Genomic DNA, 13,210 nt, shown 5'->3' with positions numbered 1-13,210 from the left:
AGAGGACACGAGGCAGTGGAAGTGTGTCCCCTCCCCTTTCCCTTTGTCATCCTGGGAACGAAGGGTCAACCTAGGCAGCCATCTGCACCAGGGAAGATAATTGACGATGGTTTTTCTTCTGGTATCTGGTTTTTCAGCTGGTATTGAGGATCAATGCCATTTATGAGGCCCGGAGAGGAAAGAAACGGGTGAAGAGGCTATCCCAGTCCACGGAGAGCAACTCAGGAAAAGGTAGACTACTCTGGCTCACCCTGCTGGGGCTGTCCTCCTCACTAGAATCAGAAGACGTCCCTCCTAGAGACTGCATCTTCCCTTGTTTTCCTCAGTTCGCCAAGGAAAAAGCAATGGCTGCTTCTTTTCTGCTCTTCTCTCTGGGACAAAGGGCCAGGAGCCAGCTCAGTGGCACATGCTCTGGCTCCCTCTGCCTTGCCTACCATCAAGTCAGCTGAGGGCTGCACATCACCTGACTCTGGCAGCAACCTTCCTGGCTACTACAGAGGGCTCCTGCCTCTTGCTGTATGTAGTCTGCAGAAGGAGCCCTCTTACCCAGGGTCTAATCGGTTTGCTAAATCATTAAGTTGAGCAGAATTTGACTGACACTTTTTACTTAGTTGGCAAAACACCACCTATGACCTAGAAGTTTGGGGTTTGTTTCCTGCACTGGGCTCATATATGCCTCTTTCTTCCTTGTTCTTTGTTCCAGTGACAGATGAGAACAGTGAGTCTGACAGCGACACAGAGGAGAAGCTGAAAGGTGAGGAGAGCAGGTGCATGAGCTGGCTGGGAGGTGAGGAGAGCAGGTGCGTGAGCTGACTGGGAGGTGAGGAGAGCAGGTGCGTGAGCTGACTGGGAGGTGAGGAGAGCAGGTGTGTGAGCTGACTGGGAGGTGAGGAGAGCAGGTGCATGAGCTGGCTGGGAGGTGAGGAGAGCAGGTGCGTGAGCTGACTGGGAGGTGAGGAGAGCAGGTGCGTGAGCTGACTGGGAGGTGAGGAGAGCAGGTGCGTGAGCTGACTGGGAGGTGAGGAGAGCAGGTGCATGAGCTGGCTGGGAGGTGAGGAGAGCAGGTGCTTGAGCTGACTGGGAGGTGAGGAGAGCAGGTGCATGAGCTGACTGGGAGGTGAGGAGAGCAGGTGCATGAGCTGACTGGGAGGTGAGGAGAGCAGATATGTGAGCTGACTGGGAGGTGAGGAGAGCAGGTGTGTGAGCTGACTGGGAGGTGAGGAGAGCAGGTGCATGAGCTGGCTGGGAGGTGAGGAGAGCAAGTGTGAGTGTGAGCTGACTGGGCAGCTATAGACATGGCTCCTTTCTACAGCTGAGGGACAGACAAGGCCTGCTCAGGCTTGCAGATCAAGGCATGAGTGTCAAGTGTGAGCAGAGGTGGGCCAGGCCTGTGCAGAGATCAGGTGCGACAGTACTGCAGCCACCTGTTCCTCCGCCTCTGACGATGACAGGCACCACACTGGATAGTGGCTGTGTGAGCTGTAGGCAATGTCTTAAACTCTCAGAGCCTCCGGCGCCTTGCTTGAAAGATGAAGTTGGTAAAACAGTTGGTGCCTGTGGGCCTGGCGTTCAGCAATCCGGGTCCAAAGCCTGAGTCCATTTTTTTGAGATTTTTCAGACCCCATGAGAGAACAGAGAGGGCAGCCCTGGGTGTTAAGTGAGGTGATAAGACTGGTCTACCTAGTGGCTCCCCCTCATTCACCTCTGACATCGTCAGCTACCGGGCCACCCCCAGAGCAAGCAAGGCTGTTCCCACTGCAGAGAACTGACTGGAGCAGAGGTGGGAGGGGGCTCCTGAGGTAGCTGAGTCTCTGTTGTCGCATCATACAGGATGTTTACAAAGCTCTCAGCTCCAAAAGTCCCATGGTCTGGATTTTGTAACATCACACAAACTGAAGACACGACAGTGAACGAGGGGGAAGGTGCCTACAGTCGCCACCCTAAAAACCCCTGGCCCTTCCGACTCAAGGCTTAGCCAACCCTGGCCAGTCCTGAGCCTGGGTCCTGTGCCTTACTTGGTTGCCAGGCCTGTAAATGAATGGCGCCCCTCCCACAAGTTTGGCAAGAAGCCAAAGAGTTTTCTACTAATTTGCTAGATGTGGAAAGACTCGGGGGATTAGACAATGTACTGAAGCTAGGAATTACATAAGCAGTTGAATGCTGAGCAGTTCCACATTGACAAATGAGTCACAACAGGCCTGTGGCTTCTTTCTCTCCACAGCTCACAGCCAGCGCCTGGTCAATGTGAAGTCTCGCCTGAAGCAGGCCCCTCGATACTCATCGCTTGACCGGGATCTCATTGAGTACCAAGAGAGGCAACTCTTCGAGTACTTCGTGGTTGTGTCTCTGCACAAGAAGCAGGCAGGGGCCGCCTACGTGCCAGAGCTCACCCAGCAATTTCCTCTGAAGGTAGGGGACACAGGTCCCTGGGGGCTGCATGGGGACTACCACGTTCTGGCCATCAGCTTGGGTTCAGGGAGGGGTAGCAGTCCATGAAAGGCTTAAGGTCTAAAACCTTCCAAGTGAGCCCCACGGAGTGTCTGCCACATGAAAAAACTAGTAATGGGGACTTGAAAGACAGGGTCCAGGAAGACAGATTAAAGGATGCAAAAACAACAACAACAACAACAACAAAAAAAGCGGGCAAAGATAATCCAAGTTGTGGTGGCATATTATCTGTAAGCTCAGCACTTAGGAGGTGGAAGGAGAGGCAGGTGGATCTTTGTGTGTTTGACGTCAGCCTGGTCTATGTAGAGAGTTCCAGGACAGTCAATGGTACACAGAGAAAAATAGAGAAACCCTATCCCTAGTCCCACATAAATTGGACAGGGTAGTGCACACTTGTAGTCTTGGGAGGTAGAGAAAAAGGATCGGAATTTCAAGGCCATCTTCAAGGGTACATAGTGAGTTCAAGGCAGGCCTGGGATACATGCGACCGTATTTAAAAACAAACAACAAAACAAAACAAATGAAACTTCCTATACCCCTATGGTCACAGTGCTGATCATCTCTGTCATTCTGCAGGCTCCTTATCCAGCCTGACTCAGCATTTTCTTCATAAGCCACAACAACTCCTAAGTGCCATCACATTTATGTTTGAGCTAAATCTTTGCATGTATCCTGCTTCTCTACGTGTTGGGGGAAAGCCCTGCCCTGTTGTGGCTTACACCACTGATAATTTCATGGCACCTAAAATAAAGGGCACTTAATAAAGCCTACACAATGTAGCCAGTGTTGCCAGAGGGACTCTTGCATTAAAGTGTCTACTGTACTCTAATTCAATCCAACCAGAACTTACATCCAGACATTCTATCAATTTTCTGCTTGGTCCCAAAATGATTAGAAAGATAAATAGAGTGGGTTTCCTGCCCTTTCAGAAGGTAACAGAAGTAAGCTAAAAGAATGAGTTTTTGCACCAGAGCTGTCAGGAGATGGCATATGACAGTCATCGTACAAACCAGAGCGCCAGAGAAAGGGAGGAGACGGAGCTCAGCTTGGTTCATGCTGAGCTTCTGTGGCTGTTACTTTATGCAAGATCCTACAAGGTCTGGACCCTGCTGCCTGGCTGTCTGCCTGCCTGCCTGGCTGCCTGTTTCCCTGCCTGGCTGTTTCCCTGCCTGCCTGCCTGCCTGCCTGCCTGCCTGCCTGCCTGCCTGCCTGCCTGCCTGTTTCCCTGCCTGGCTGTCTGCCTGTCTGTCTTCCTGCCTGCCTGCTTGTGTTCTTCCCCAGCCAGCCTTCTTTCATCATAAAGGGCTAGCATAGTCTTTAAGTTCTGAACAATGGTATAAATGGAAGTAACCATGGGCATGTGTCCTCCGTACAAGAGCCTACCCTCTTCCTTCAACACCTTTAAGGAACACGCTCCTGAAACCCCTAGTGCATGGCTGTCTGGGTTCTGGGGTGTTGCCCAGTGGATCCATGTGAGACAGGCTCATACTTATAGCCCAGTTGAGAGCCCCAGTAGGCGCCAAGGCGTGAGGACCAGCTTGTCATTCTGCATTGCCCTCAGGGCTCGGCACATTGCTGTACACATGGTAACACTTAATTGGGGTACCAGAACAAAGGCATTAAGTCATGAATTAATTACTTAGTCATTAGAGCTGCTAAATGCTTGCCATTTGCTGCCTGGAGCCTTTAGACTCAGACTCCCACTAAAAAAAAACCTTTTAGGGGATATAAGTCACTATTGAAAACAGAGCTAATTCAAGAAGACAAAGAAAACAGTCACCCACAATCTGCAAGAGTCACCCACGGCTAGCACACTGTTGTTTCTGCTTCTAGTCCTTCTTCATACTGTGTTTCCTCTATTGTTATTCTGCAGTCATAGCTATGGTTTTCATAGCATGGTCCATGCACAGATATGCTTGTGAGCATATTATTTTAAAACACATTTAGTTCAAATTCTGAAGCATATGTTTTTGAAGTTCTCTAATGTAGAAGGCCCTCCTTTGTATGTATGTATGTAGGGAGCCCTCCTTTGTTTAACTAGTCTTTCACTGTTGGAAGTGTATCTGGCTCCTGATATTTCTTATGTAAATCTGTTTTATTTTTTTCATTCTGGATCATTCTGGGCCTCCTTGTTTTGTTTTTGTTTAAGATTTATTAGTTTAAGTATATGAGTACACTGTAGCTGTCTTCAGACACATGAGAAGAGGGCATCAGATCCCATTACATGGTTGTGAGCCACCATATGGTTGCTGGGAATTGAACTCAGGACCTCCGGAAGAGCAGTCAGTGCTCTTAACCACTGGGCCAAGCCTCCAGCTCTTTTTGTTTTGTTTTAAGATTCATTCTTTCTCTCTCTCTCTCTCTCTCTCTCTCTCTCTGTGTGTGTGTGTGTGTCTCTCTCTGTGTGTGTCTGTCTGTCTGTGTGTGTGTGTGTGTGTGTGTCTCTCTCTCTCTGTGTCTGTCTCTCTGTCTCTCTGTCTCTCTGTCTCTCTCTCTCTAAGATTTTATTTGTTAATGTATATGAGTGCTCTGTCTGCATGTGTGCCTACGTGCCAGAAGAGGGCATCAGATCCCAGTATAGATGGTTGTGAGCCACCATGTTGTTGGTAGAAATGGAACTCAGGAAGACCAGACTGCTCTTAACAGCTGCACCATCTCTCTAGCCCCAAGACAGAGTCTTCTCTATAGCCCAGACTTGGACCTTTTTATTTAGATTATTTTTGATGATTTTGTTGTTCGGGGGTTTTTTGGATAGTGCTTGTTTGCCTGGGTCCATGTGTGCATGGTGAGACAGGATCTCTGTTTCATCCTGATTACCTGGGACTTGCCGTGTAGACCAGGCTGGCCTCAAACTCAGAGATCTTCCTGCCCCTGCCCCTCCAGTGATGAGATTAAAGTGGTGCATCACCATACCCAGACTTTTTTATACACTTTTAAAAAATGAGTTTTATCCCACATTCCAATAGACCCTTTATTCAAGGTTGGGAGTCCACATTGTCACAGTAATAATATTTCATTAAGCCACGTGTGGTTGCTCACATCTGTAATCCTAGCACTTGAGACTGAGGCAGGAGAATCTTTGTGAGTTTAAAACCAGCCTGAACTACATACTGAGACCCCGGCTCAAAAAAAGCAAAACAGGGGTCTGGAGAGATGGCTTGGTTAAGAGCACTTACTACTACTCTGTGAGGGGTACTTCATCCAGTTCCCAGCCCCCATATCAGGTGGTTCACAACAGCTCCGTAGGATCCAATGCCCTCTGACCTCCAAGAACACCTTCACAAATGTAGTGCACATAAACACATCCAGGTGCACACACATATACATAAAAGTAAATAAATAAGAATAAAAACAAAACAAAACAAAAAAAACCTATAAAATGAAAACGGATTCCTATTGATGGATGCATGACCATGCCCAGTCTTCATGACATTAACTATAATTTCTAAATTAGACTTCAGTTGATCCTCATCCTTCCCATTCTATACTGCCTGGGATTCTGTGCTGAGTGCTGGAGGCAGAGCCACCAGCCGTCGCGGCCACCTTCCCTCCACACTCTAAACTCACTGTGTGACCAGGACAAATCATTACCATCATCACAGGGCATGTTTCCTTCCTTCTGAAATGAGAGTGTAGGCCTCCTGACGTCTAAGCTCCCTTCCAGCTCCACGTTCAGTGACGCCGGGGGACCAGTTGGTTTCAAGGTGCATTGTGATCTTGCTGTTCATAGTCACTGATTATTACCACACTTGGCGGTCAGAAGAGCTGTGGCCAGCACACCTCCCAGATCCACAAGCACCCTTTGGAAGGGACGGCCACGGTGACTTCTTCACTGCCTAGAAGCCTGTATTCCAGAATATTAATCAGAACGTCGCTCTGCAGCACGTGATTGCCTGTCTCCTGATTGCCCTCTCAAACTACAGTTGGATTGTCTCCGGGAAAACAGCCCACAGATAGGCTTCAAACCCTTCCCCAAAAGTGGCTGAATTGTAGTCATAGCCAGAGAAGGGAACACAGAGACTTTACCTCTTTGTCCCTTATTGGGGTTTAGTCTGTGACCCTCTCCCATCTTTCTCTCTGCAGTTAGAAAAGTCATTCAAGTTCATGAGAGAGGCTGAGGACCAGCTGAAGGCTATCCCCCAGTTCTGCTTCCCCGATGCTAAGGACTGGGCTCCTGTCCAGGAGTTTACCAGGTAAGCGGTTCCAACAGCCCCATCCACATCCAGGGTTTGAGAGTTGGATGTCAGAGGTACAGAGGTTGTAACTCAGGAGTTAAGCAATCCTGATGGGTACCAGCCTAGAGATTTCCCCTGTGGGTTTTTAAAACTTCCCTGAGACAAAAGGTGCCCTTCTAAGTGGGCGTTTGTGAAGCCTCCACACAGTCTGGAGCTGTGTGTGTTTCAGACCTCCCGGATACAATCCTAACCTGGGAGAAGTTAGGAAAGCAGCCGTCATCCGTCCTCACCCACACAGGGCTCGGGAAGCCTTCCAGTGGCTTCTCTAGCTGCTGCTAGGATTGGGATCTGTTCACATTTCTGCTTTAGAGCCAGTGTTAGCCGTCAGCAGTCGCCCAACTCATTAGGCTCATATGCTGAGTACTGAGACTCGCTGCTGGCCTGCAGTCTGAAAGGCAAGCCTCAGGGTGGCTGTGTGTGAACATTCCTGTGAGAGAACCACACTGCAGAAAGGTCCTGAGAAAGGCCCAGACCTGTTCTCTCCTCAGCTGTTCCCTCCTGAGTCACATCCTCACCTTCCACGAATGGAGACAAGCAGCCATCCTTGCCCCTCTCTGTAGTCACAGTAGTGAATAATAGCTGTGTCTAAGCCCTAGGATACCTCAGGTGACAGAATTGTGGGGCAGTCATTTCCTCCCTGGACATTTCCAATCCGCCTCCTTGACATTTACTTGGGTGACCCAAGTCTCAAAAAGAGATGGGCAGTCTGAGCAAGGAGCCTGAGCGGCCTCTCCTGCCGTTCCCCATTGCTTACTTCCACGTCATCACTCCAGTAGGGGGTGTCCCTTTGGGGTTTGTCACATTTTGTAACCTGTTTTTGTTTCCACAACCACAGTGAAACATTCTCGTTTGTCTTAACTGGAGAAGACGGGAGCAGAAGGTTCGGTTACTGCCGAAGACTGCTGGTTAGTACGCTGCCTTTCGCTCAGCCAGAGCTTCCCAGAGAGCCAGTTCCTCAGATGTCACCTGTGGTGCTGGGGAAGGAGCAGGTGGGGGTAGGGTGACCAGGGAGTTAAGACCACAGATAAGGCTAGCCCTGGGAATATGCACCTGCAATCCTAGTACCAAAGAAGTAAAGACGATGGGCAAGAAGCTCCTGAGTTCAGGGCTAACCTGTCTCATATCACACAGACACACAGACACACACACACGGACACACATACACGCACGCACACACATACAGACACACACGTGCACACACAGACACACACAGACACACAGACACACAGACACACAGAGAGACACACACACAGACACACACAGACAGAAAGACACACACACACACATGCGCACAGAAATCGATTTGGAAATTTGGAAACTCACTGGGTTTCCTTAGGTAGAAGTGATTATTTCCATCATTAAAAAACACTTCACTGCCAGGTATTGTGGCACACACCTTTAATCCCAGTACTCAGAAGGCAGAGAGACAGGCGAATCTTTGAATTTAAGGCCAGCCTGATCTACAGGATGAGTTCCAGGACCTTCAAGGCTGTTACACAGATAAACCTGTCTTGAAAAACCAAAATAAAAAGAAAACACTTCATTGATTTTTTTTCCAAAATTAAAGATCTTTCTTTGCTTAAGCTAAATTTCCTCTGTGATCAAACATCATTCAACAGACCCTGAATGAGAACATTGAGAATAGTTGGTGAGAAGATTCAAATAATGTAAAAATATCCATTTTTAAAAACCTGGTGGGGAGGGGCAGAGAGAGCTGGCACAGGGGTTTAAAGCACTTCTTGTTTTGAAAACAAAAAACAAAAACAAAACCCCTGGGTTTGGATTCCAGAATGCACCTGGTGGTTCACAACCATCCACACCTACAGTTCCAGAGTATCCAACTTGCTCTTCTGACCTCTAAGGATGCCAAGCATAGAAATGTGTTTGAAAGATAGAGGTGTATATAGGTCATCGGTGGCCCTGGTGTCTATCTCCAGCCATTGCAGGGAGGAGGGAAGGGAAGGAGGAGGCTACTGTGTGACACTTTAAATGTTTAATATTTTTTGACTTGATGGATAAAAAGCAAGGCTAACAACCAAAGAGAGTAAGTGGAGGGATATCCATGTTATTATGATTGCTTTAAAGTGTTGGGATCGACTGGTCCATTTCCCTTGAAAATGAGTTTAAAGTGATTTCCCAGAAGGGTCTTCAGAAATAAGTTCTCATTTAGGGCACTGATTATGATATTAGGACATTCCCTCTCAAACAACTGGTAGGAGGGGCTACAGCGAAGCAGGTAAACAGGCCTCCTGACCTTATGGTCCTCCGACCACATTCAGCACCCATGCATTTAAACCCTTGACCCAAACCACAAAGAAAAAAGAAAAGAAACTAAACCGGGCGTGGTGGCGCATGCCTTTAATCCAAGCAAGAGGCAGGCAGATTTCTGAGTTCGAGGCCAGCCTGGTCTACAAAGTGAGTTCCAGGACAGCCAAGACTATACAGAGAAACCCTGTCTCGAAAAAAACAAACAAACAAACAAACAAAAAGAGGTATAGGTCCTTGATGCCAAGGCTGATGACCTGAGTTTGAGTCTCAGGACCCACAGGGGCTGGATATATGGCTTAGGGGCTTAGAGCACTTGTGACTTTTGCAAAGAGCCTAGATTTGGTACCCAGAATGTACCTGAAGGCTCACGGGCATTCATAACTCCAGCTCCAGGGTGTCTGACTTACTCTTGGAAAGAGAGAACTGACCTGCAAGTTGTCCTCTGACCGCCACATATGTGCTGTGATATACATATACACACCCACACAAATATAAGTAAGTTCGTAAATAAATAAATGGCATAAGCTGTCCTGGAACACACTCTGTAGACCAGGCTGGCCTCGAACTCAGAAATCCACCTGCCTCTGCCTCCCGAGTGCTGGGATTACAGGCGTGCGCCACCACTGCCCGGCTGGCATAAGCATTTTTAAAGCAAAAATGAATACAATGATCTAACAGACTTCTGAATGGTAAAATGGGGTGATAGCAAGTGCCTGCCTTACTGAGTGTTCCACAACTGACACAGGATAGCTCCAGGGCATGGGGTTCCACCTTCCCAGACCTAACACTCATGATATCCTTCTGTTTCTTTCCCAAACAGCCTGGGGGCAAAGGGAAGCGGCTTCCTGAGGTTTATTGCATTGTGAGCCGCCTGGGATGCTTCAGCCTCTTTTCAAAGGTGAGCACTTGCCCAGAGAGTGGAAGACAGGGCAAGCCCTAAGAGACCCAGGAAGCAGCACCCATCTGCAGGAGCACCCCATCTGCAGCAGCACCCATCCACAGCTGCAACCCACCTCCTGCTGCTTATTTATTTATTTATCTATCTATCTATCTATTTATTTATTATGTATGCTCTGTATGCATGCAGGCCAGAAGAGGGCACCAGACCTCCTTATAGAGAGTTATGAGCCGCCATGTGGTTGCTGGGAATTGAACTCAGAACCTCTGGAAGAGCGGCCAGGGCTCTTAACTTCTGAGCCATCTCTCCAGCTCCATCTGTTGCTTTCAATCTTAGTATTTTACTCCCCATTTCTTTGCTCTCTCCTCACTTCTCCTTTTTTTTAAAGATGTATTTATTTATTTTATATACATGAGTACACTGTAGCTGTACAGATGGTTGTGAGCCATCATGTGGCTGCTGGGAATTTGAATTCAGGACCTCTGCTCACTCCAGTCGACCCTGCTATCTCTGGCCTAGAGATTTATTTATTATTATACATAAGTACACTGTAGCTGTCTTCAGACACACCAGAAGAGGGCATCAGATCCCATTACAGATGGTTGTGAGCCATCATGTGGTTGCTGGGATTTGAACTCAGGACCTTTGAAAGAGCAGTCAGTGCTCTTAACTGCTGAGCCATCTCTCCAGCCCCATCTCTTCCCTTCTTCTTTTATTTTTTTTTCTTTTTCCAATTTTTTATAGGTATTTTCTTCATTTACATTTCAAGTGCTATCCCAAAAGTCCCCCATACCCTCCTCCCCCATCTCTTCACTTCTTATCTGTGTCTCTCATCACTAGTTTAAGGAATAAGAGTTAGTGAAGGGTGTGTCCAGAGTGGCTCCTAGAAGAACCGGTATCCTGAAGAAGAGACAGACCCAGAGAAAGGAACAAAGGGGTCAGAGTTGTAGCTCAGTCCCTATTAATGCACATAGCCGAGGAATAAAAAAAAAAAAAAAAAAAATGTACGTGGATTAGTCAGTAAATCACAAGTCAAAGCAGCAAGAAGAAACTGTGGCTTCCCTATTAAGGAGTAGTATGAAGTACAAAGCACGTGGTAAAAGGACCCAGAAGCCCCTGAAGACCCAGGGCTTGCCGGGCGTGGTGGTGCACACCTTTAATCCCAGCACTTGGGAGGCAGAGACAGACGGATTTCTGAGTTCGAGGCCAGCCTTGTCTACAAAGTGAGTTCCAGGACAGCCAGGGCTACACAGAAAAACCCTGTCTCAAAAAAAAAAGAAAAAAGAACTTCAGGGCTCCCCCTAATCCTTTGGGGAGGCTGTTACATATTTTTATTAATTCTTTGAGAATTCCATACATGTACATGGTTTTTGTTTGTTTTCACTTTGGGTTTATTTTTAATCATATTCACCCCTCTCCCTCCCCCTAACTCCTCCTGAGACCCACCCCACCCCCACCTTCATGAAACCTTTATTGTTGTTTGCTTATTTGTTTATGATCAGGTCTCACTATGTAGCCCTAGCTGACCTGGAACTCCCTATGTAGCCCAGGCTAGCCTGGAAGTCACAGAGTTTTGCCTGCCTTTGCCTCCCAAGTGCTTTGATTAAAGACATGTGCCACTGTGCTGGCTTTTGTTGTTTTTAGGATTTACTTATTTTATGTATGTGGGGTTTGTCATGCAGTACCTGTGGAGGCCAGAAGAGGGTGTCAGATTCCTTGGAGCTGGTGTTAAGGATAGTTGTGAGCCACCACGTGGGTGCTGAGAATCAAACTCAAATCTTCCAAAAGAGCACTCAGTGCTCTTGACCAGCCCCCTTGTCTGTTAGTAGCTGTATATTCCGTGTGTGCCATCTATATCTACGCTCACGAGTATGGAGCCATCCACTGGACTGAGGTCAACATACAGGGGCCAGCCACATCTTTAAAGAAAACCAACTTGGGCTGGCGAAATGGTTCAGCAGTTATGAGCACTGACTGCTCTTCAGAAGGTCCTGAGTTCAAATCCCAGCTGGTACGTCTGAAGATAGCTACAGTGTACTTATGTATAATAATAAATAAATCTTTGGGCCAGAGCAAGCAGGGACTGAGCAAGCAGAGTTGACCTGAGCGAGTGGGGTTGACCAGAGTGAGCAGAGGTCCTAAAAATTCAATTCCCAACAACCATAGGAAGGCTCACAACCATCTGTACAGCTACAGTGTACCCATATACATTAAATAAATAAATCTTTTTTTAAAAAAGAGAGAAAAGGGAAACGACTTTACGCCCCTACGAAGCCATCAGCTGTGGCCCCCTTGAGCTCCCACACTCCATCCCCCCAATCCTGGAGTCACTCTGGCAGGTCCACTGCACCAGAACTGAGCACGCTGACTTCGGCAGAGCTGAGGTGCTTTTCTTATTCCCGTAGATCTTGGATGAGGTGGAAAAGAGGAGAGGAATCTCCCCTGCCCTCGTGCAGCCCCTCATGAGGAGCGTCATGGAAGCCCCTTTCCCAGCCCTGGGCAAAACCATCATTGTCAAGAACTTCCTGCCAGGCTCGGGGACTGAGGTAAGCTGTTGGATTCATTTCCTCTGCCAGGAGAGCAGGTGGTCCAGCCAGCCGCGTCCCCATGGCTGGAGAGGCTGTGTCTTTCAGCAGGGCATCCAGTTCAGTGGTCAGTCTTCACCCACCCTCAGTCCAGTCTGTCCAGCCCAGGCTCGGCCCCTGGAAGCAGCCAGCAAGAGCCATGCTGGACAGCATGAGGTTTGTCCGCAGACATGCACTGTGCCTCATTGGCTTCTTTCAAAGCTCAGTCAGTCATCAGTGTTATTTAGATCTATTCACATCTTGGGCCTGCATCACTTTCTAACTTTTTCAGTGAAGACTGTCTTGGGTGTACTTGATATCTACCCTAGGCTTCAAAGCCTGTCCTTGACCTGTGAGGACCTGGGACCTGATGACAACATATGTTTTCCTCTCTCTTTTCACACCATCGATCCCAGAAAACATCAGAGCACTGGTCTCTTCCGGCCTTGGATCTCTGTTGGCAACCAGTTGCTTCTAGACACAGAAGAGATGAGGGTGCATCCGGAGCATACCAGATCAACCCAGTTGTCCAGTGCTGAGCAGTTGTTGGGAACCCAAAACCACCCCATCCGGGTGTAGTTAGCTGACCATGGAATTGTAGCTGAAGGTTAGGAATGAGGGAGCCCTGGTGTAGGGAGAGTTCTTAGTGGGTGCCATGGTTGAGGAAAAGCGAGTCTCTACTCACGACACTGTGCTGAAGCTCTTTACAGAGAAACTTAGAAACTCACACATGCGACTTGTAATAAATCCAGGATCCCATCAGACAGTAAGGGAAAAGATGATAAAACATAGCAAGC

The 13,210-nt window shown here is 48.1% G+C and overlaps 1 protein-coding gene and 1 long non-coding RNA gene across 12 annotated transcripts in view; one reads left to right on the top strand and one right to left on the bottom strand.

Moving 5' to 3' along the window:
* The window catches only part of Dennd2a (DENN/MADD domain containing 2A), a 95,772-nt gene that overhangs the window by 62,738 nt on the left and 19,824 nt on the right, over positions 1-13,210 (top strand). For all 10 annotated transcript variants that reach the window (XM_017321484.2, XM_006505840.4, NM_172477.4 and 7 more), the window contains 7 exons: positions 138-231; positions 704-754; positions 2,222-2,409; positions 6,532-6,641; positions 7,519-7,588; positions 9,772-9,849; positions 12,255-12,395. In XM_017321484.2, coding sequence (XP_017176973.1) covers positions 138-231; positions 704-754; positions 2,222-2,409; positions 6,532-6,641; positions 7,519-7,588; positions 9,772-9,849; positions 12,255-12,395 — 732 coding nt within the window. The remainder of the gene's footprint in view (positions 1-137; positions 232-703; positions 755-2,221; positions 2,410-6,531; positions 6,642-7,518; positions 7,589-9,771; positions 9,850-12,254; positions 12,396-13,210) is intronic.
* Positions 1-13,210, bottom strand: part of Gm52860 — a 37,809-nt gene that overhangs the window by 12,841 nt on the left and 11,758 nt on the right. Inside the window, exon 1 of one of the 2 annotated variants that reach the window (XR_003956285.1) lies at positions 6,040-6,174. The exons of the other annotated variant lie outside the window; for it this stretch is intronic. This is a non-coding gene — a long non-coding RNA (predicted gene, 52860). Of the gene's footprint in view, positions 1-6,039; positions 6,175-13,210 lie in introns of those variants that run through there. 2 annotated transcript variants of the gene reach the window in all.

The sequence above is a fragment of the Mus musculus genome, chromosome 6, assembly GCF_000001635.26.
Source record: "Mus musculus strain C57BL/6J chromosome 6, GRCm38.p6 C57BL/6J".
Lineage (NCBI taxonomy): Eukaryota > Metazoa > Chordata > Mammalia > Rodentia > Muridae > Mus > Mus musculus.
This window is presented reverse-complemented; position numbering and strand designations above follow the sequence as displayed.